The sequence below is a fragment of the Telopea speciosissima genome, chromosome 11 (genome assembly GCF_018873765.1).
Source record: "Telopea speciosissima isolate NSW1024214 ecotype Mountain lineage chromosome 11, Tspe_v1, whole genome shotgun sequence".
Lineage (NCBI taxonomy): Eukaryota > Viridiplantae > Streptophyta > Magnoliopsida > Proteales > Proteaceae > Telopea > Telopea speciosissima.
Window position 1 is genome coordinate 19,170,009 of NC_057926.1, and position 25,050 is coordinate 19,195,058.

Below are 25,050 nucleotides of genomic sequence, written 5' to 3' on the forward strand. Positions count from 1 at the left end.
TATTTTCCCTCCAGTTTAATTAAAAAAAAAAAAAGAATTATTTTTCAAAACAGAATTTTATTATTTTGTTTTATTTTTGGAGGATGATGATGGGTGAAGAGATTCCCTCTTTACCCACTTGCAATTAAAATGCGATTTTAATTTTATGGGCTTGGATACATATTATCACATCAATAATTGAAGGAATCCATGTTTTAATTTTTGGTTCACTTGCTTTAATGCCCATGCATGAAATTGTATTATGTTGTGATTATGGGAATGGCATTCTAATAAATGGATGGATTGTTTATGTATGTGATACATGGGGTTATGGGTGGATGTGATGCTTCTCTCTCTTTCTCTCTCTCCCCCTATCTTTTTTATAAACAAATGTACTCCACCCCATGGGCAGCCCGAATGGTGGGTTGGTTTCTCCATGCGGGGTTTCTTTATTATTTTGGAAAGGAAAGTGTATAGAATTTTTCCTAGGTTTCCATTATAATTTTAGAGGAGCTAAGACTCCCAGGGCATGTTGATGATGATCCACATGTGGCGCTCAAAGCTTATGGATATGCAAGTCACCTACTTTGAAGACGTGATCGGGCGAAGGAGATGATCGAGGCGTGGCATCCATGGCATGCTAAATACACCCAAAATTATTAGTTTTATTTTTATTGGGAGGGTTCTTTAATTGCTTCTAATAAAAATACCGTCATCCCATAATCACTTTTAATTAATGTTGATTAATTATGTTGTTTAAATCTATGCATGTATATGAGAGTTAATTAATCCCTCTTTATTCATAATACATGTATGATATGGACTAGTCTTAATCGGTAGACATGTCAATGGCCTCCTATTGAAGATAATGTAGAAAGTGTGTGACATGACCCCGCATAAGCCGACAGGACATTGCCAGGACCTCTGTCACACATTTTTCTATATTTACCTCTATCTAGATACGTTAGGGTATGGATAGTGAGAGGGCACTGCGACAGTGGGCCATCTTTCATGATTCCATGATTCTAACTAATGCAATAGGTAAGTACATGACTTGGGTGTATGTCAACCAGCAGGATCTGGACATGACACCCAAGTGGCCGAAAATATTGGAAGCCCATGAGGCGACAGCTTGGTCCACACTACCACGGTGTGTATAATGACTCTCGACAAGGTAAGTTATGTATGCAAGGGTTGTAGGTATCCAATTCATCTTTTAGGTTATGAGGGAAACCCAAATCATGAAAGACCATTGATATGTGTGATCAATTTATTATTTTCAATGGTCATTAATTAGTATGTGATTATTTACTTGTGCATGTGTAGATTAATATACGATGGCTGTCGTTAATTCCAACCTGTTAACACTCATTAGCGAATACAAACTTAATGATACAAACTATGTCGATTGGTACTGGAGCATTAAGTTGCTCCGGACTGCTGAAGGACTATACACAGTTCTAGATGAACAAGTTCCTCCTCAACCCAACCCAAACTATTTTGAGGTAAATGAAGAGATGTAGGAGTTCCTCATGAGGGATTCCAAGGTATCACTCTATATCCTAGGATTATTGGAAAAGTCAGTTGTAGACTCGGTCAAGGATATACGCACTGCTGGGGGAAAAATGGATAAGCTTGCTGAATTGTTCAACAGACAGTTGACACACGCACATTCTGTTGCAGTGAGTCAAATCCATAACTCCAAGATGTCCCAAGGGACCCCAGTGATGGATCATGTAATGAAAATGATCAATCTGTTTGAAAAATTGGAATCCATGGGGACTGATTTTAGCTTGCGATTCAAGACTGATGTGATCTTAGCGTCACTCACTTCTGCCTACGCAGCTTTTAGAATGCTCTACAAGATGTCCGAGAAGGAGATGGAGCTCACCGAGCTTGCAAATGCACTGGTAGAGGTTGAAGCGTCCTTGAAAAAGGACAAGACTGAGGTCAATGCAACTGAGGCAAAGCCTTCTTTAAATGGGAAGAAGAAGAAAAAGGGAAGTAAGGGTAAGACCCTGAAAGCCAAGGGTGGGAAGTCTGACAATAAAGGCAAAGGCAAGTGCTTCTATTGCAAGAAGGAGGGTCACTAGAAAAGAAACTATCGTACTTACCTGGCAACTTTGAAAGACAAGAAGCCGGATGAAACAGAGGCTGCTAAAGAAGGTACATGTGATGTTCACGTTCTTTATGAGTCTAATTTGTCTTTTGAACCAACTAATTCTTGGTTGGTGGATAGTGGATCCATTGTTCACATTTGTAATGATTTGCAGGGGTTCAAGGAGACAAGGAACCTGGAAAGAAATGAAGTGCGTCTTCAGATGGGCACTAGAGCTGAGACCATGGCGATGGCTGTGGGAACTTTTATTTTAAATTTTAGTTCTACTAGTTTAATTTTAAAGGATTGCTATTATGTACCCTCTTTCAAGAGGAAGATAATTTCAGTTTCAAAACTTGTTTTGGACGGATATAGTTTTTCCTTTAATTCTAAATTGATTATTCGTTTTAATAATTCCTTTGTAGCATCCGGATATATGCAAAGTGGTTTATATTTTCTAGATTGCCTTATTAGAACGAATGTTGTTTCAAATGTTGATTTGAAACGGAAAGCAGCTCCAGTGAACTCAACATATCTGTGGCATCTAAGATTGGGTCACATTAATGTGGACCAAATCAATAGATTGGTGAGGGATGGGCCCTTAGAGAGTCTGAGGGTGGAATCATTCCCCACCTGTGAGTCATGCCTTCAGGGCAAAATGACCAAGAAACCCTTTAGCAATAAAGGTGCTAGACCCACAGATCTGTTGGAGTTGATATACACTGACGTGTGTTGACCCATAAACATACAAGCAAGATATGGGTATGAGTACTTTATCACATTCACCGATGATTACTCTAGATATTGTTACATATACTTGATGCGTCAGAAATCGGAAGCCTTTGATAAATTCAAAGAATTTCAAGCCGAGGTCGAAAGACAGCTCGATAAACGCGTCAAGTCCTTACGATCAGATCGTGGAGGGGAGTATCTATCGGATGAGTTTAAAGAACATCTCATATCCCAAGGGATAGTTAGTCAGCTAACTAATCCAGGCACACCACAACAAAATGGTGTATCCAAACGATGCAATCGGACCCTATTGGATATGGTCAGGACGATGCTCACTTATAGTGAGCTGCCTCTTTCTTTCTGGGGGTACACTTTAGAGACTGCGATATATATCTTGAATAGGGTTCCATCTAAGTCTGTAGCCAAGACACCCTTTGAGTTGTGAAAAGGGCGAAAGCCTAGTATTCAACTCCTTAGGGTATGGGGTTGCATAGCACATGTGCGAAAGCAACAGACAGACAAGTTGGAATCCAAGACTTCGAGATGCTATTTCTTAGGCTACCCCAAAGGCACGATAGGCTATTATTTCTATGACCTAGTTGACCAAAAGGTCATTGTAAGTAAACATGTCATATTTTTGGAGGAAGAAATGATGACCCAGAGGTCCGAACCAGTAGTCATAAAAGAGCTATCAGATGGCTCAGAAACGTCACTTCCAGAAGTGAGACCAACTGACATACCCGCTGAAATACCAACACCTGAGGAACCTCGACGCAGTGGGAGGACTATTAGACCACCCACTAGGCTAACTCTTCTAACCGAAGAGGAAACAGTAGAAGAGTTCCACATGGTATCGGTTGAATTGGATGATGATCCAATAACATACTCTGAGGCTCTAAAGGATGTTGATGCCACTAGGTGGCTGGAGGCAATGCGCTCTGAAATCGATTCGATGCATTCCAACAAGGTCTGGACTCTAGTCACTCCACCGTTTGGCGTCAAGCCTATTGGATGTAAATGGATCTTCAAGAGGAAGAAGGGCGCAGATGGAAAGGTCGAAAGATTCAAAGTGAGACTGGTGGCAAAGGGCTATACCCAAAAAGAGGGTATAGACTATGAGGAAACCTTTTCACTAGTGGCGATGATGAAATCCATTAGGATTTTATTGGCTATCGCCACACACTTGGATTATGAAATCTAGCAGATGGATGTGCAGACGGCATTCCTGAACTAGTTCCTACAAGAGAAAATCTACATGGAACAGCCAGAGGGGTTCTCTTCCTTGGAGGAAGAAAGAAAGGTGTGCAAATTGCAGAGGTCTATTTATGGACTGAAGCAGGCTTCCAGGAGCTGGAACATCAGGTTTGATCAATCAATCAAATCGTTTGGTTTTGATCAAAACATGGATGAACCATGCGTTTACAAGAAGATCAGTGGGAGGGCAGTATGTTTTCTTGTTTTATACCTAGATGACATATTGCTGATTGGTAATGATGTAAGTTTTCTTTCATCAGTAAAACAGTGGTTATCCACAACGTTTTTGATGAAAGACCTTGGTGAAGCTAGCTATATCTTTGGGATCAAACTCGTAAGAGATCGCCAGAAAAGGATGCTAGGCTTATCACAAGCTACCTATATAGATAAAGTCCTGGCCAGATTTAGTATGGAGAACTCCAAGAGGGGAAGTGTTTCCTTCAAACATGGAATCAGTCTTCCAGATCTCAATGTCCTCAGTCTCAGACAGACATTGAAGAGATGAAGAGGATTCCCTATGCCTCAGCAGTAGGGAGTCTTATGTACGCCATGTTGTGTATGAGGCCGGATATTTTCCATGTAGTAGGCATGGTAAGTCGTTATCAATCTAACCCAGGACGCAAGCATTAGAGTGCTGTCAAGAATATCCTCAAGTACTTAAGAAGGACTAAGGAATATTTCTTGGTTTTTGGATCTGATCAGTTGTCAGTATTGGGATACATAGATTCGGATTTCCAAACTGATAAGGATGACAAAAAATCCACGTCTGGGATGGTATTTCTAATGGGTGGAGGTGCCATTATGTGGCAGAGTGCGAAACAAAAGTCTACAGCCAATTTTACTACCGAAGCAGAATACCTGGCAGCTTATGATGCAGCAAAAGAAGGTATTTGGCTGAGGAAATTCCTATCAGATTTGGAGGTAGTCCCTAATCTTGTCAAGGGCCCTATTCCCCTATTATGTGACAACAGAGGGGCCATTGCACAAGCTAAGGAGCCTAGGGCTCATCAGAGGAACAAGCACGTGTAGCGGAAGTATCACCTCATCAGAGAGATTATCCAGCAGGGTGACGTGAGTATCTCCAAAGGGGACACAACTGAAAATGTGTCTGATGCCATGACAAAGGGCTTGTCACCAGGTGTGTTTGAGAAACACATGGAGGGCATAGGTTTAAAATGTATGGGGAATTGGCTTTGATGTACAAGTGGGAGATTGTTGGACAAGTGTGTGTCCATCAAACCCGGTTCAATCCGGTTCAACCCAGTTCACCTTTGTATTGAACATTTATACATTGTAGTTTGATATTGTCACATGCGATATAAACTTTTTGAGCATTATGTGTCCTTAAGTTTTACTTAAAATGGTAATCACGACTAGGGTTTGGGCTGGGCACCCTTATCATATGGTCGTTGCATTGGGTATGCCTAGACATGTGATGTCAGGGTACGAATGCGAGTGCTCACATGTTTGATGTGTGCATTGGCGAAGAATCTACTTTGTCGATTCCCTCATGTATTACTGCCAGATATAGGAAGGGATAGACATGTGTCACCGACACCCTGTGCCTGAGGGAACCCTGTCACTGCAAAGTGTGATCGCATTCTTTGGTTCATCAATGACTGAGACTCAAGCAAGTCAAAGCCGGTGTTCTGGGAATGCGTGAACACTTTGTGAGTGAAGGAGTTATCCAACACGGTCACCACTGCCCGATTGGGGAACACCAAGATAGAGACTGTCTATGCATGGTCGGATCAGAATTTGGATCCAGTGCCGTTTTGGAAATGGTTTTGCAAAAATCTATTTTACATAAAATGATACATTATTTATAATTATTTGAACAAAGTATTTTATCGAGTTTTGCAGGACCCGATCAGATGCACAGACGCTCGTATATGGACATGTACTATGGATTGGGGTTTGGCAGTACAAGTGTATATGCCCTAGATTCCATAATGATGGTGTTGATTAGTGGGGGGTTGTTTATGATAAATAGTTATCATATAGGGAGTTATTTAGAATTTGCTATTTTAATTAGTACTTTATTTAATTAATGGATATGGTGCTAATTGTAATTATCCATTAAATATTAAATAAAGTAATTAATTAATACTTTCCCTATTAGATTCTGCTTCTTCACCTGTGTAGCACTTTGAGTTTAAACAGAATTGCCAAACAAAGAGAGAGAGAGTCAGACTCTCAAAGGGATTGAATCTTATCCATTCAGAGTTTTTAATTAAACCCTGGCATTATATAAAGGGGACCAAAAACGCAGAGGGGGCAGTGCTCCACATTTTTGCGTGGCCCCCTCTTCTGCGTTTTGGTCTCTCTCTCTCCCTCTTTGAGATCTCTTCTTCTTCTTCTAGTTTCTCTCATCTGTATTTGAGAGTTAGGGTTTGTGAAACCCTGGATTTGTGCTGAAGAATTTGAGAGCATCTGGGATTGGCTTGAAGAACCTTGGTAGCACCATTAGAGGTTTAGATCTGTTTGCTTGGAGCGCTCACTGGAGGAAGAACCACTGTCTATTGGAGGAGCAACACTTGAGGCTCACCAGGTTAGCAGTTCTTCACTAATTCCTTCAGTTTATTGATTAGTAATATTTATGGGATGCGAAAGAAACTCGAATCGACCTTTTTCACTGCGCATTCGAGTTAGGGATGGATCCCCCTTGCCATGTGATGGACTAGGGATGAGTTTCTTAGTCCCTACTGTGATAATAAATTTTATGGGACACATGAGGGAAGGAGAAACCCTAACAGGGATGCACCAGGGTTCCCATGGGCGACCATGGGAAGCCCTAAAAAATTAAAATGGGGCACCCATGGGACACCATGGGCTAACTCAGGGCGTGCAAAACCCTGAGGATAAATATCTTGGTCTCCCTAGGGAACCATGGTTTGATCCCTGGACCATTGTTTGACCAATAGGAGTTGCAGCATTTCACTGTTGCATACAATGTCACTTCTTAGGTTGCTTTGATCAGGTAGGTGGTTGGACCACAAACTGGGGGTTACATTGGTCTAGCCACTCTTTTTCCTAAACACATTGGTTAATTATTTGTCTCTCGGCTATTAAACTACCCTTTAGAAGTTCCTAACATAAGTTGATTCATCTATTTATAATTGGGTACAACGCCGGTATTTAGGTCACTGACGGCTGCAAGCCAATGCTCTGTTTTTAGGTTAATAATTTGTTTAGGTCTCTTGACATGATAGTTGGACCATCAAGTTGGTTACATTGACATTGAAATTGGTTAGTAGTTTGTCTATTAGACATTAAACTGCCATTTAAAAGTTGACCCTAGAGCAAGTAATGCATCTATTTACAATTGCATATGCAGTGCTATTGTTTTGGTCACTAATTGTTGCCAGACACTGCTCTGTTTTTAAATGCATTGGTTGAGTTACAGTATGTCAATCAGGCAATCAAACCATAGTTGGCTGATCCAAGTTTGTTTGTCTATTTGTAATTGGATATTTTTGAGTTTTGTGGCTTGTATTTAAAATTTGCAAGTTTTTGTGTGCTGTCTTCTTTCCTTAATCATTCTATTGCTTTTGCAGTGAAGGCAGCTTCAGGTAAAACATGTAACTAGAGGAGACAAAAGACATCACTATGAAAGTCTGAAACAATATCATGGTTGTCGCTTCTCCTATATGAAGAAGCTATTTTGTAGGTTGTCTGGATTACCTTGGAAAAAGACCTCATCAAATGGCAGCACCTATTGTGAAGTGAACATGATGGAAACCATTCCTTTATTTAAACAACAGGAGGAAAGTGAGTTATGTCCAATTGATCCAGCAAATTGGGGTCATTGATTATTATCGAAGTCATATTTACATTTGCAATACTCCCAGATGTGAGTTCTCACCCACTTCTTTACATTCATAAAACACCAACATTCGTACTCTCTCCTAACCAATGTTAGAGTTGTAATAAAGTTCTGTGAAGTTGGAATTGTTTGCCATTGATTGTGGGATCTCTCTCCCGTTACAATTGTTTTTCATAATTTTTACATTCCTATTGCCCATTGCCACACAATTTATTTCACTTGCACATTGGAAAACGTGCTCACCATCTCACAAGGCTTCCTAGGCAAAGGTCCAAGTTATGGCTTTTGACTTGATTGAGACATGGAAAAAACTAATAATTGAGCTAGGAAACAACCAAAAATGGGAAAATGGAAGCTCGGAGGATAAAAATTCTGCAAAGGTCGAAAAGGCTGAGATTGTCAAGGTTGAGAAGGTCTGAAAGGTGGATCTCATGAAGATTGATAAGGTGCCAAAGGCCAAAATTCTCAAGGTCTGAGGGGCAAAAACTCATTTCAACGCTAGGTAGAGTGTGAAAAAGACCTTCTACATACCACTTGTCAATGTGTTGCATCTTCTGCCATAATGCACTGAAAAAATGCTTATGAATAGAATATGTAAACCTTAATGTGTAAGAATAGAATAGGGTTAGAGAGAGGAAAAATACAATCTGTAAACCTTAGAGAGGGATGGTAGAAAGGGAAAGTTAAGGAGAGGGTGAGAGAGATTGGAGAGAGATAGATGTGCGAGAGATGAGAGTGATTGCAGAGAGAGTTCTTAGACTCACCGGTTTAGTATCCACGAGTGAGTTTTTATGGTCATAAAAATACGAAACAAGGGAAATCACTGGATCCCTATGTTTAACAAGGATCGAACAGGGAGAGAGAACACATAGCAAAAGGGAAAGTTATGGAGAGGGTGAGTGTTACACCCGCACCCCAAATATCCCCTTATACCTCGGGGCAATCCAGACCTTACCCAATGGGTAATGCCCTATGGCTATGGTCAACACTGATGACTTTGAACTGGAAATACCATAGAAAGATTCCCCTTAAAGACTTGGAAGTGTGGGCCAAAGCCCCATAACTTTCCTTGAAGTTTAGGCCATGACAGCAGCATCGGAGTTACGAACGGACTCACTCTTGCTGAATCCGCTCGAGGATCCGCTCGTGCTATCATCAGCCTTTTTGGGTTATTTTTCTATGGGACCCACACCCCTGGACACCTTAATTGAACCCTTAGACCCTATGAATCCCTACCCTTGCCATGGATTGGTTATTTGGACCATGAAGTGGGGCCCACAAAGCCTAACATAATGAAATAATGGGTTTTTAATAACCTAGCTAAAACCAAACAAGACCTAAGGGCTAGTAAGTCCAAAGAGGCTTGGACCCTACCCAAATAGACCCTAACTACCTAAATGGGCCCCATGGCCATAGCTTGGACCAAACATGGCCTAATGCCTAACCCAAAACCCATTTAAAGCCTAAGGACCCAACTATATTCTATGACCCCTAACCAAACACACCCTAAGGACCCTTCTACCCCCTTAAAGCTAAAAGAATCCCTTTATTTCTCTTATCTCTCCCCCTCCCCAAAACCATGGAGGAGAAGAGACAAGAGAAGAAGGAGGAGGAAGGAAGAGGGAAGAAGTAGGAGTGGAAGAGGAATGAGAGGGGAAGGGAAGAAGATGGGAGCTATGCCAAAATGGTTGGCTACCCCACATCTCCTTCTCTTGCTGACCGGACCAAGAAGGAAGAATAAGGTGAAGGAGAAGCGATGGAAAGGAAGGGAGGAGAGCATGAAGGCTCACCTAGCCTTGGACTCCACTCCTCCATTAGAGGATCTCACCAAGGTAAGCTCCCCAAACTGGTTCTCCCCCTTTTTCCCTTTGATTTTGGTACATTCCTTGAGCTTGGACTGACCTAGAGTTCCATTGGGACTCAAGGTGGAGCTCGGTCCCTAGTTGGAGCTCTAATGGAGCTAACCTGGGTATGGTTTGGACCCCTTGGTGCTGCATTTGCAGCCATGGCTGTAGAACCCCTTGTTTTGAACTTGAAACCCATCCCTTGGACCCTAATTGAGACCCAACCTTGTAGGATCTTGAATCCATGAGGTGAGCCTAGGATCTAGTGACCCTAGGAAGGCTTAGACAACCCTCCCCTATTCCTGAGATGCTATGGAGCAACAAGCTTCAAGCTGGAGTTGAAACTCCTTGAAATCTCAGAAGAGACTGTCGGTGGACGAACGACCGGATCCATCTATCGTGATACCACCCGTCAGTCCGCCCAGTATAAATCCTGCGTAATGGCCTGAGCGGACGAAGGCACGGATTCACTCTGTTTGCCTCCACTCGGGACTTGTTGCTCTCGGGTCTGTCTCAGGAAATCGAGTGGATGCAGGGGCAGACCCAAGAAGCACATCCGCCCGTGGATCCGCTCCCTTTTATGGTTGTCTCAGGTGTTGAATGGATCAACCACCGGATTCAAGTAGGAAGTTCCGCTCATGGGTTCGCTCGCTCTAATTTTACCCTTTGGCCTGAACAGAGTCAGGGGAGGATTCACCTCTACTGAGACCGCCTGTGAGTCCACTCGTGTTGTCTTGGTTGGAACTTGATTTTAACCTTGAGGGCCTAACATGGGACCCTTCTATACCTGTCTTAATGATTTCTTTTGTATGTCTAGGCTGGTGCACCGGTGAGATTCGTGTGAACCACGTCGGATGACACCCGACGCCTGGGGAGATTCATGCCAATCACGCCGGGCTACACCTATGTTAGGTGAGTGGGTTCTGGGTGATTCGTTGGGTTTGATTATTATATAATTGTTAATCTTAAGCATGCTAGTATATATTTATAAGCATTGTGCGCATTGCATTATTATCCAAATGTGATTTGTTATGAATATGATTGCATGCTCACCATTGTATCGGGCTACAGTGTCGGGTGTGCCGGTACCGGAACCCCAATTTATTTAATTATGAAAACTACTATATTTCATCCTGATATGTATGTGTCGTGCCATGCTGGTACCTGGGTACTAGATGGAATGGGACGTTGATGCACCTGGAATACCTCTCAGGATGATAGGATCTGCATATAGTATATCTGCGGCTAGGATGCTTGTTCCCTTATGCTATGGCCCTTGCCAACAGGGGTTTATGTGTTGGATAGTCTGAGCACTTGCGGTCTGTGGAGGTGGGAGAGGCCAGGGCAGGGGTAGTGATGGCTATCGGGGTTTGCCACTGGGTGGTCATGATGGCTTCTACCGGTGCAGGTCCCTTCGTGATAATTGAGGTCTCACTGGGGCGATTGGATAAGTGACCCTCAGTGTTTCCCGAGTTATCACAGTAGCATATACTTGACCGATAGAATTGTGTGCTAAGTGGAAAATGAATCTAACATTAGCATGCATCATTCTGTTTGATATTGATTGTGTGATGTGTGTGCATTCCCCTTTGCTCCCTCACTAGCTAGTGTAACTAACCCCGTTGTACAACCACTTTTTAGTTTATATGCAGATAACCTCTTGACGAGCACCGTTGGATGCGAATCAAGTGGAGTTGATGACCGTGACTTGGATGTAGATGTACACCCAAGAATTTGTGCCCTTGGGGTGATTGTTATTATTTACTATTTAATTTTCTGTATTCATTTCCACAATCATGTATAAACTGTATGTTTACTTATTAGGAGAGATTGACTGGTTACGAACAATGATATTGTACTATGTGTTATCATTAGAGAACTGATGTTCTATAATTTCACATATTTCAATTTGATTTCACTTCCGCTAGCTCTGTGATTGGAACGATTTATTCCTTTTGGTACGTTCCTTTCTGTCATCATATTGTGGTGACATGGTGGACTGTGGCTCGGGACACTGCATCTATGATCCTGGTAGGTGTTGGGATGATGTGTGATTGTCCCAGTCATACCCCTATGTGGCAAAATATCTTACATCGGGATAGGGGAGTGGCAGTGACAGAGTTGGGGGGAGAGAGAGAGATGAGAGTACTTGAAGAGTTTTCGAGGGTGTGAGAATGCACGATTTCGTTGGGGGATAAAAAATAAATCTAACAAAATTAGTAAGGGTAACAATAATTTTGGAAAGAATAGAAAAGGAAAAAAAAAAGATAATGAAAGAGAGGGTTGGTTTAGATAAAGAAGGAAATTTAGAAAGATATAGATTGGGATGGGTGGCCGTATTAGGAAGGGTGAGATATTTTAAAAAGAGAGAGGGGATAAAAAGGAAAGTAGAGAGAGAGAGAGAGAGCTATGAGGAAGGGAACATGAGAGATGAGAGGAATAAGGAAATTAATTTTGTAATGAGTAATTAAATATTAAAAAAAATAGAAAGGGTATCAACATTTTGAAAAAAAATATATAATGGAAAAGATAGAGTAAAAGAAGGATAAAAAGGTCAAGTGAAAAAGTAGCCACGAAACATGAGTTCATGCACTTATATAATAGTATGATAGTATGATATATAATAATGACAACATGTGAGGAAGCTTACAGAATTGATTAGGTAAGTGAAGGTGAAGGCGATCGTAGGCTTTCTTTTTCCATACTAAAGCATAAACATCTTCTCTTTCAAGGATGTTAGGGATTGATTGAAGGTTTAAACAAGCAGAAGTCGCAATGTCTGAAGGCCCAGAACCCACTACTATTACTGCTGCTTCCTTCATTTTGAGGTTCACTGGGTCTCAATTACTTTCTAAATCAGTCACACTCATTTTGGTTTTTATAAGGGGGCTAAGCCACATAGGGTTATTTCCAACCTCATTTCTTGGTCGTTTCACATCTCAATAATTGTTTGTTTTGGTGTATCCCATCTGACGCCATATGACAATACCTAACTGATGAGCACATTTATGTGTGAAATCTTAGGGCCATAATGTGTTTATTGAGATCCTTACATGCTCATAAAATTTTGTGATTACATGAGAATCCCATCGCTTTCGCCCCACTAACACAGGGTCAACACTTGTTCTTATTAAAAAAATAAGAACGAAAACCAGAGTTGCAGCGAAATTAAATAAAGATAGTAAATCCAAATACTGTAAGAATTCTAGATGATAATATAATTACATAAATAGCAATTCGATTCCAAACCATCGATTTATCATCACATATATCATGTACTAAATACCCAAGTAAGGGAGGTAGCAATGTATCAAGAGTTATCGGTTACAGTCATCCATAATATTATCCAATAAGCGTGAAGTAAAGTTCAAGTCATTGGGCCCCTAGCCCGAACTATGGTGCTTCGTGAGCACACTCTCCACAAAGGTACTCAGATGCCAGCTCCATCTCTGGCTGGACTCCCCAAGACTTGTAGTCCTCGCCACCAGGGTATGCCGAATCAACCTTCGCTAGATCCTCTATCCCTGTATCCACATCTAAAAACAAAGATTCCGGAGGGATGAGCTAATACAAGCCTAAGAAGCGATCAAACCATACGCAATCATACAATAATAGATATACCAGCAATGCATGCTAAAGTATGCACATCACTTATGATGCATGAGTGTTTTTGTTCATTTTTCCCCTAGCAACGAGATTCTAAGTCGGGTCAAGTACTACAATGACACAAGTAGCATCATCAGCAACAGTACCATAAAACGGATGGTATTCCAATCATGTCAACCCCATGCTACAATGGAAACCTACGAGTACCAAATTCCCTCACCGACTTGTTCGCAAGCCCCCAAAACAAACCCCATCCTGGTGTCTAGCCCGAAACACTGTCGGTGACATCTCGGTGGGCTACCCCAAAATACGATCTGGACCCATGGGTTTGCCCTACACCTAAACCCCTGTCAGTAAGGGTCGTAGTACTGGATAAATTATATCCTAACCAGCAAACAACTATTGCAATGCATATATTTAAATATATAGTCACACGCGTGCGGGTGTAGCCTAGAGATCGAGTCCATAGCGCCTTAACCAAATGCCAACTATCCTCTCATCTCTCTAGCTTACATCCACACCAAGTATCAATACAACAGGTATGATACTGAAGTACAGTCGGTCGGTCACCACAGTACCCGATTCCAATCCATCAATTACACATTATCAAGATTTCCAAATGTATAGTACTATATACTAATCACATTCTATTCCCATACATAGCATTATTCATTCACGGTTGCATTTCTCCGTACTTTGTATCAAATCATAATAATAGAGGATGTGAGGTATCATAACATACATCACATTCACACATCAATAACATGCATATCCTATATGGATGCCCAGTGGGAAACACGCCATAAAATAGTTCGAATGTTCAATCCATTCACAATGGTCGCAATGTATAACCTTGAGTCCCGTGCCGCGTATGCTCCAGCAACCACTGTAGGTTAGCCTAACAAGCCAATCCTTAACTGTAAAACAGGTGAGAATGTTCTGGGATCGAATCCCATAGTCAAGCCATTTAAAACACTGTTTTGGTTCCTGCGGTTGATGGGCTGCGATTGATACACATCAGCCGCAGGCTATTATCCGCAGACATCCAAAATCAACTCCCTTTTAGATACAACGGCTGATAGGCTAGTGGCTACGACTGGTACCTGCCATCTGCAGGCCATCAACTGCTGGCTCGCAAGAACAGTTTTGAAGCTCTTAGTGGTTTCAACTTTGGCTCAAAGCCAAGGGCAACAAGGAGGTCATTTGGGGAGTGTTGTGAGCCTTCTAGGGTGTTGATGCACTCAAGCATATAACTCAATAGATTCCAAGATGGGTATTGGGTCTCAAACATCAAGAATCTCCAAGTTGGAGTTCATTAATGGGGTTCCTATGACATCTAAGGTAAGGGCTGGAATTGGGTCACTTCTAAGCCATCAATTGATGCATTCAGCCTTTAATAAGGTCATGAAACCAATTATGATAAAAAACCCCCAAGTGTGGTAAGGGATTGAATAGATTCTAAGCAAATTCAAGTACGAACTAGTTGGAATCACATGGGTTGAAGGGCTTACCAAGGGATTGACTAGGACAACCAAGCATAGGTCTTCAAAGCTGAAGTTGAGCTTCAAACTCCTATCCCCACGAGTTGGAGAGAATCCGTATCTGACTCGAACAGGGGTTTATATTTTACAGAGGGGCATTTTGTACGTTTGGACAATTTGACGGGGGCATTTGACAAAAATACTAAAGAAATTAAAATCAGATCTAGATCCTCTCCAACTACTTGGGCGTGCCAACTCCTCTCCAACTACCCGTCCAACGTCTCCAATTACCCATCCAACGGCTGGGAAGACGTTGGATGGGTGATTGGAGAGGAGTTGGAGTTGGAGTTGGACAGGGTATTTTTCCATCAAAATCAGGTGGCTTTTAAGGCTGGAATTATCCCGAACCAGCGGTTCAACTGTTCGACTCATTAGCATTCCCCGTTTCTTGAGGGTTTATAGTTTATAGAGGGGTTTTATGGTGCCTAATGGTCAAGTGCTTTCGTAGCGTCGTGCAGACAGCACAGAGAGAGAGAGAGAGAGAGAGAGAGATGGAGGATTCAAGCACTCCTCGTTTCAGATGCTCTCACTGTGCTGGCCCTCTGTCCAAAGAATTGGTAATTCGTGATCTTCTTAATCTTATATCTGCTTTGTTTAATTTCTATGACTATCTGAAATATCAAATTTTATGTTAGTGAATTGTTAGTTTGATGTTTTTTCTCACTACGTTAGTTATGTTCTGTGTCGTAATATGGGTTTTTTCGATTCTTCTCAGGAAACCAGCAATTGGACTGTTCCACCGCTCGTCAGGGACAGCTTTTCCATGGTTGGTTGGGATCTTTTGTTTTTAATCCTACCCCGTTTGTTATTTTATGGGTCTTTATTTTTGCAATTGGGTCTTGAAGACGTTATGAAATATCTAAGCCTTTTATACCTACCCACTTTTGATCGATGAGTTTCAATGGTTCTGTTCTATTGAATACTTTTCTGTTTGTTTCGTTTCTAAAGTTGCCATTTTTTTTTAAATGTTTTAGATTGGTTCTGCTGTTGGTGGCACAGCAAGTGCATTCTATGGGTTTAACCATGGTACGTGAATCCCCTGGATGTTCTTTGTATTGTTTAATTTTGACTAACTGTGTTCGTAGTCCAACTTTATTCGTTTGCTGATTTTTTATTTTTTTTCTTTATTTTTATGTTTTGATTTTGTTTTATTGATCGTTTACATTGATCTGGAATTATAATTGATAAATTGAAGTTTCAATTTTATATGAATTAAACAGACTCTAAAATTGTTGATTAATCAAGGACAAGTATGGTGTGATCTGATACTTAGGTAATTTTAAGTAACCAATGTCTTAAATTACTAATGAAGTTGCTCTCTGGAGGTTTTTATAGTTGTATTTCCTCTCCCTTTGTAAAGGGGTGCCTGTGAGTATTTGTGGGAGCCAATGATCTCGAGTGTGTGTGTGTGTGTGTGTGAGAGAGAGAGAGAGCATGTTCAGAGGTAGCCTTTCTTTTCTTTTTTTTTAAAAAAAAAGGGCAGGGGGGTGGGTGGGAGGGGAGGGGTTGTAGGTAGAAATAGAATGCTTGGTTTCAGGTTTGTATCACCAATGGTATGCCAATTATAAAATTTTAAGCTTCTTGGGATACTTGGTATAGAGATCTATTATCACCTACGTGGTTCCTCTGTGTGTTTTTTGGCTTAATACTACATTGTTAATTGGGAGAGATGGGTTGATTGAAGGGGAAAGGGTGGATAATGGCTCTCCAACTGTCTGATAGCCATATGCAAGTAAATGTTTTAGTTTTCTTTATGGCAACAAAATACAAGCAGCTAACTTGGGGGCCACATTGAGTTAATCGTCAGGGACAGCTTTTCCATGTGTGTGTATGTGTTTTTTTTTTTTGGGTGGGTTTGATTTTGATAAAGTGTTGGTGTGAGAGAGAATGCCTTTAGAATGGGTTGTGAGGTGGAAGGTTTCCTTTTATATTCTTGGGGTGATGGAACACAGCCTAGTTTATGGAATTTCTAAAGCTGGATTACTAGGATAGGTGGTGGGAACAATGTAGAGTTGAATAGGGTTTATTAAAATTGAAGAAACTAAAGGAAGGTGCTGTTATGGTACAGTAAACCATTGTTCGAGGAAGCGGAATCGGCCTCCACTGATTCTGATTCTGCCGGAATCGGCCTGAACCCCAAAAAAACCTGATAGAATCAGGAATTGGATTCAGATCGGATCAGATCCGATTCGACCAGAATCAGCAATCCAAATCAACTGGAATTGGCGATCCAATTCCGTTTTTTGGAACCATCCTGTAAACAGTACCTATGAACAGTAACCGAGGATATTAAAGAAAAAGAATTATAAAAATCGAAGCAGGTAGGAGGAATATGTAGAACAAAAGAAGGAGAACTGCGTATCTATAATATATTTTGATCTGATAATGTCATTTTCTGTTGAAACAGACCCTATATACCTAAGTTTCCCTTTCCCCTTTCCCCTTTCCCTTTTATCACTTCACATCACCCTGGCTTGTTTTCTGTTTCAAAACCCAACCAGCCCGTTGGCCCCATTAAATCCCAAAAGAAAATTGATTTCCTTAATAAACTAACAGAACAGATCAAGAAGGGTACCCTGACCCATAGCTCAGCTTGATTTGAGTCTTATTCTAAGAGATTTTGAATTTCTCGTCCTTCAAATTCCCTATGTTTTCTAGTTTTCCCAAGTTCCCCTTAATCTGTCCATCTAATTAGAAAATCATTTTCTCTCTTTTAACTCGTATATAAATTATTGTTTTATACTATATTAAGATTCTTGTCAGATTTCTTAACCTTTCATTTCAGTGCTTCGTTGAACTTGCTATTATTCTTTCAAGTTTTTAATATGTCCTGTTAATTCCAATAGTTTATAGCAAAATTTTCCCTAAATTTCTTAAGGGAGAGGGTTCTCTGAGCAACATAGAGGAGGGCACCATTGAGGTGCAACAAAACAGTAACATACATAGTAGGGCAGTGAGGTCATTTCGTATGAGGAGGAAAGAGATAGACATAGATGTGCTAGCGCACCCTGCTCCAGTGGCTCAAAGAACCTTTTCCCATTTCTTAATTAGGGTTTTAGTTGTCCTAGTCTACATTATGGGGTTTCCAATTCTGGCAGCCCCTAAGGTGGTCTCAGTATGAAATCCAACATTATGGATGGGAAGGATCTTGTTGGTGGAAGAGGTAATTTTTTTCACTAATGGGAGTGTTGCTCTCTTAAAAAGTACTATGAATGGCATTCCCAGTTTCTTGATGTCCATTCTTTTGGCTCCTTCATTGATGATCAAAAAGATGGAGATGATCATTTGGAACTTCTTTTTGAGTTGGTATCATAGTAATTATAACCAAGGATTTAAGTATCGGTATCGGGTATTGTATCGGAGATACGTATCGTATCGTATCGGAGATACGTATCGATCTGTGCAGAAACGCATGAAAATGATCAAACTACACATGAAAATACACTTTTGGACACAAAAAACAATATAAACAAGCAATTTGTGTCATATATCATGCATATATATTAAGAATTGTGAATAATCAATAACCAGACAAGTGTGGCACTTTGAAATTGTTATAAAAGATTAAAAGATGAAATTTCTTACATGTAGAGTCACTCTATTGCCATGAAGAATGTCGGGGTGCCCTAAACAATATTTAAATATTTTTATATTTTCTACAACTAGTTACACATTATTTAATTTTTTAAATAATGAAAAAAAATGACATAATGTACTACATATATGAATCTAAGTCTTTGATTCTATTTCAGCCAATTATACATTTTATCAAACTATAATGAAAGAGTATAGATGGAAAAATCAGATTTTTTACATTTTTTTAAGTATTTAATAAATTCAGGAAATACCCAAAAAATAAAAAAAAAATACAGATTTTAGGGTAAATGTATAATCTTCTTGGGATCTCATACATCTATACATAATGTACTCCATATATTATAAACATTACCATTTGTTTTAAAGTTAAGAAGAAAAAAAAAAAAAAAATCATTTTAAAGAAGGAATTTTCGGTTTTGGGTAAAAATGGCCAAAGAAACATGGATTTGAAACCAAATCTTTGTAAATGCATACAAAGAGTGCAATTTCTATGTTAGTTTAACATATTCTCTTTGATTCATACCAAAAAACAGACCAAAAATCAAAGATTAAAGCAAAAGATTCAAGTTTTTTTCAAAAAACTTACCTAACCCTTCAAGAGCAGCTTTTGAATTCGAATGTGAGCTGTTAGATCCACCAAATGATGTGATTTCAGCTCCTCTAAGTTCGTTTTTGGCAAAGAATTGAAAGCCCTCAAGAAATCTTACCCAAAAAGCAAGTTTAAATGTGTTTTTGGAAGGGTTTCTCAAAGCTGGGAAGAGCTTTTTTCTCCAGGACTGCTAGAAATCGAGTTTCAGGTGACAAGAATGAAATGACCATGTGTTTTTTAAGTTAACGATACGTATCGAGTCGTCTCGATATGTATCGCTATGTATCGGTCGATACATATTGAGACGACTCGATACGTCTCGATACGTGTTGTTTTTAAAAATATAATAAAATAAAATATTTTAAAACTCTCCTCTGTATCGATACGTATCTATCGAATCGTATCGTCTCGGTACGTCTCGGTCGATACATCTCGATACAGTCGAGACATTAACATTTAAAAAAAAAAAAGATACGTCTCGACCTGTATCGTATCGACCTCGACCGATACCAAGACGTATCGGCCGAGACGATACGATACGCTCCGAGACTTAATTCCTTGATTATAACTTCATGGAAATGGATTTCTTAATTAGCGATGCTGGCCTTTGGGCTCCATGAAAAAGCTCCCCTTGTCAAATGGTCAGGGCAGTTTCGTAATTAGATATTTCTCTTCTCAGAAGATCAAGGTTGGTTAAAAGTGCCATCCACGAGGTGGATCCCTCCAGCTAGCTTCTTTTCATGGTGAGTAGTTGGGATCTAAAGAAGTTATGGTATCTCTGTGAAGTTTTGAGAACAATGTAAAAAGTCATGCTGATTTTTATTCCATATGGCTTTCAAGGTGGGAAAATGGGGGAGAAAATGAGGTCTTAAAAGGATTGATTGATTGAAAGAGGTAGATCTTTTTTTGTCTTTCATTTGAACCCTAGAACATTTAGGACACTAGGCTGTCCATTAGAAATTTATTTAGAGTTAGATTTTATGCTTTGCATCCGATATTAGGAGAAAACTAAGCGATTGCATGAGGTGACAAATGGTGAGGATGTATAGACCTCGTTCTGTGGGTAAACTTTGTTTAAGAGAACTTGAGAACTGTCTGCAGTTATTAAAGTCAATTAATGTGTGTGTGGGGGGGGGGGGTGAGAAAAAGGCTTTCAACAGTGAGTCTTACCAATAAGCCTTATGTGAATATTTGAATGAGCATAGGAAAAAAGCAACGGGGGAAAGGAACTCTCCTTAGCGTGGTATTTTTTGCACAATTACTTTCAAAAAACAAATCAATGTTAGAGCATCAAAAGAAACGAGAAGCCTAAGAAAGGGTGTAGGGGGTGCTAGTCAACACCTAGCTAATTCATGCTTGCCGACAAGGCTTATTCAAAATAGAGATTTCCTGTAGTACGCTCTCTAGAAGATTTGCTCGGTGCTGTTCACTTGGTCGCCTGGTAACTTGAAACCTCTTTGCTTGAGGGTGCAGGAGTGGAAACGTCTGAGAGAGCGCTACGTGAAAGAATCGGTGCGGTTTAGATTGTGGGTTGGTGTGGTATATGACTGCAATGTGACTTCTTTGTAAGGCAGCATTTCCACTGCTGGAGCTGTAATGTAGCCCTAGGTAGGACAAGTCCCACTAGGAACCAGGGGAATAGGGTTATGTGATAGGGTTGGCCGAATGGGACAGATTTGGTTAATTAGGGCAAGATTAGGGTTAGGAATTGAGGTTTGAGCTAGGGTTTTATTTAGTAATGATGTGCAGGTTTTAGGTTGCTAATGATACAGGCTTTAATTAGGCTTGAACAAGAAATAAAAATTCTGAAATACTAGGGTTAGGGTTTCGGGTTTTGGAAAAGGAGGGGAATGAGGGGATTTAGGGTTTCCAAGGGGAATCAGGTCAAGGGCTTCTGGCCGAGTGCCACAGAGGTGGGGAAGGTGATTTGGTTGAAGTTTGGTGTGATTTGGCTGGCTGGTTAGGGCTGGGCAGACTTTAGAAGCTTTAGGGTTTAAGGGGAGAACTAGGGTTTATAGGAGAATGGGCTGTAGATTAGGGTTAAACAAGGTAAACTAAAATAGAACAGATGTAACTTACTGTATTGCAGAACTAAAGGCAGCAGCTTGAAGATTTGATAGAACCTCCCGATCTTCACAATGCAAGGAGTCGCAGGAGTCCACCTACCCTTCACCACCTTGAGATCCACAAGTGTGCAAAGCTCACAAAGGAGCAGAGGCAGCAGCACGATGGCAGCAGTCACAGCTTGAAAGCAGTAGAAATTTTATTGCAGAAATTAGTGGGGGAGCCTGCCCACAATAGCTTTATTTATAGTTTAAAAAAGGGCCAAAAGGCCTTACAAATAGTCAGATCTGGAAAAGGAATCCCAGATCTGAATCCTAGTTACAATCCTAGTCAGATTAGGACTGGTGGTTCCTAACCAGAATCCCTATTACAAAACATCAGACTTATACTCTAAATAGGAGTACAAGTTTAAACAAATAAAACAAACAAAACAACTCATCCCTCTAAAATCGTGGAGGGGGAATATCTAAGTAAATAAAAGGGGAAAAGACTGTTTTACCCCTAAACACTAAAAAAAAAACTAAGTATGGAAAATAAAGGGTCCAACGAAAATAAAAAAACAGCCAAGTCATGGCTTCTTCTTCCTAGTGCTTGGACCTGCATCAAGCTGTCTTGGGATTGCTCATGGTATGTAAATTGATCTTCAAGAAGTTTGCTGGTTCCCTGTGATGGAGATTGATGGAGCTTGAAGAGGAGGAAGAGCCAGCCACACCAGCCAGTCCATCAAGCCCATCCTATGATCCTATCCAGCCAGCCAACCGAGGCCTTTGGGCCAGCTATTAGTGGGCAAGATTGAGGCCCAATACTGTGCTAGGCAGTCCATGCATGGGGGTCTTTAGTAGTTTATTTAGTTTCTATTTGATATAGGTTTCTTTAATGTAGTCGTAGTTACTAATTTAAGGACTGTTAGTATTTGTTGAGTAGCTACAAGTTAGATTCTATTTGTATTTTGTTTCTAATTAGAGAGTTACCATATCGTAAGGAGATCTCCTATCCCACACAAACAGGGATCCATGTTGCTGTTGTCAATAAAATAAGGGCTGTCTACACACATGCCACGATTTTGAGTATGGAAAAAAAGCTTGTTGGCTTTGTGTTGCTGTGAGATTCAGTTATGGTGAGAGACCTAGGTTTAGTGAGAGACTGACCGAGGCCATAGGTGAGAGGCCTTGGTCATATCCCCCACTTCTTCTTCTCCCTTTCTTCTCTACTTGTTTTCTTAAGTTTCTATTTTATAAGCTTGCAACCAATGCTGTTGTGATCAAGGTTTAATGTATCAGTATCGGGTATTGTATCGGTTGGGTGATTTTAAGAGATGTATCGTATCATATCGTATCGTATCGTATCGGAGATACGTATCGAACACTACAGATATGCATGAAAATGGTCAAAATACACGTGGAACAAAAAAAATATAAATAAATAATATATAACAAGTATCATGCATAAACACTAAAATGGAGAATAATGTATAACCAAACAAGTGCATTAAATTGAAATTGTTATCAAATATGAGGTTTCTTACATGTTGTCATAGTTTATAGCCATGAAGAGTATTGGATGATGTTGTAGCACTCTTTGATTCGTTTTTGAGTCCAAAAGTATGAAAAACCAAGATTAAATGCAAGATTTTAGACTATTGGTTGAGAGTTTTTCTTCATTTTTTGAGTTAGAATAGGAGCTGTATTGAACCTGTGTGGGAAAAGGGCTTTTTTAATGGAATGTATCAATGATATCGGTATGTATCGAGGTGTATTGGCTGATACATATTAAAGCACCCACAGATCCCCTTACCCAATATATCGATCGTATCATATGTATCGGTTGTATCTTATCGGCCAATACATTTCAATACCATCCAAGACAATCCATATAAAAAAAGAGACATATCGGTATGTATCGTATCAGTACCAATCGATACCGATACGATACGTATCGATACTTTAAACCCTGCTTTACTCTCTCCTTCCTATTCCCTAAGGTATGAACCTTCCTCCCCTTTCTTCTTCTTCTGTGACTAGTTCCCATCATTCCTTTCCTTTGTTCTCTTCTTTTCCTTGTAATCTGGTTCGTATTTCCTTTTGCTCCTTGTACCGGCAGTAAGTGATCAGAGAAGAGTTCGCTGGTACTCATCCTACAGAACTCTATTTGACTTGCGGTTGGGGTTCAAGGTAGGGCTCTTGTATGCGACCAGTACCTTTGGATTCTACTCCCCAAAGTTCCCCTTAATCGTGAGACATCAAACCAATTGCAGGGTCACAGATGCAAGTACCACCAGCATGGTATTGCAAGTTATCATTCTGCTGTGAGGGTGATTGTTAGGATTTTCTATTACCTTCGGTTACATTTCAGATCTCCAATTCCAAAGTCGATTGGGTTTTTCTGGTGGGAGATATTCCATTCAAAAGCAAAACCCTTCCGCTGGTTGAGTTCTGTCGAGAGGTAGGAGCCGATATCTCCCCCTATCTCGATAGTTATATTTTTTTTTGTTTTTATAGTTATTCTTTAAGTATCCCCATCCCCTTCTTTATTCCATTACATCTTTTGTTTATTACTAATTCCAGAACCACCCCTATACTTAACACTTGTTTACATTTGAGTTTAATCTGTTTCTTATGCCAATGAGACTCAACACTGTGCATAATATTTACAGGATTGCCATTCAATTCTTGACTTGAGTTATTGAGTACTGGGGTGGGTCCATAGTGAACCCAAATAGGGTTTTGTGACCTGGGTTCCGCACCACATACACAGTGTGGCACCCTGGTTTTGGAGTTCTTTGTCAGAATTTTTCAGACCTCGATATATCATAATCTGGCCATCAACGTTAGGCCATATTTTGATATGCTACTCCCCTTCATATTCTCTCCACTAGATATTGATCAGTCCCATCCATTGGCTGCACATGTGTGTGACTGTAAGTTGCTATTTCTTGCCCTAGTTTGTAATTCTGTGCAAGAGCCATTACTCCACATCTAGCCGTTCATTGAGGCTGATCTTTTGGTGAGCAGCACATAGCCATCGGTTCAATTGCTGGACAGGCCTATATTTGGGTCCATATTTGGTTGTAATTAAGCCCTGGTCCAGCCCTTGGTTCTGACTAAGATGTCCATCGAACAACAGGATTTAAGGAGAGATTTTCTTCAGTTTTAAGTGGGCCCCCATGGGCCTTGCTTGGAGAAGGGAGTTTAAAGTGAGAGCTGAGATTTGGTGGGTCGCATCTTTAACTTGCGCGGAGGATATTCTTGGTGTAACTGCTAATTTTTATGGGAAGATCTTTTCAAGAAGGTTTTAGCAGCTTTAATTTCAATTAGTTAATACAATGATGTAGGACAAGTTTGGAAAACCAGATCTTTCATCACCATCAGTCCTATTCCAGCCAAACAAGTATGATTTATTGGGGTTTACAGGCTGGTGTAGTTGAAAGAAATAATGGAATGGACTTAACAAATGAAAATGGGGTTGGGAGAAATATGATAATTAAATAGGGATAGTTTGCTGTAGGTATAGAGTATGAAAGAAAGGAGTAGATAGACGAAGAAGAAGAAGGAGGTAGAGAAGAAAGAAGATCATCTTGGCTTCATACCATCTTGGCTTCACACCATCTTGAATTGCATAGAATCACTCATGCTTTCATTCCTTCCTTGCCTGCTTCCTTCCTTATCTTCCATCTCCAAATACAGTCTTTTTAAACCCCAAAAAGAAAAGAAAAAACTAATAACTACTTTTCCAGCAATAACTACTCCCTAATAAATACTTCTCCAGCAATAACTCCCTAATAACTCCCTTACAACATTAGTACACAACAATTCTGGCTCCAAATAAAAATACAACAAAATAATAAAATGAACTACACATAATGCTGGTCATTTATCCATAATGAAGTTAGATGAGGCTGCATAAATCCTTGAGTGATGTCC

General features: G+C 40.3%; 1 protein-coding gene across 2 annotated transcripts in view; it reads left to right on the top strand.

Annotated features, from left to right (window-relative positions):
* The first annotated feature begins 258 nt into the window (after positions 1-258).
* The window catches only part of LOC122644613, a 36,312-nt gene continuing 11,520 nt past the window's right edge, over positions 259-25,050 (top strand). Inside the window, exons 1-5 of one of the 2 annotated variants that reach the window (XM_043837993.1) lie at positions 259-294; positions 5,093-5,097; positions 15,372-15,437; positions 15,596-15,650; positions 15,855-15,906. In XM_043837993.1, coding sequence (XP_043693928.1) covers positions 274-294; positions 5,093-5,097; positions 15,372-15,437; positions 15,596-15,650; positions 15,855-15,906 — 199 coding nt within the window. In that variant the 5' untranslated portion in view covers positions 259-273. Of the gene's footprint in view, positions 295-5,092; positions 5,098-5,350; positions 5,357-15,371; positions 15,438-15,595; positions 15,651-15,854; positions 15,907-25,050 lie in introns of those variants that run through there. The other variant, XM_043837994.1, reaches the window with a different exon arrangement.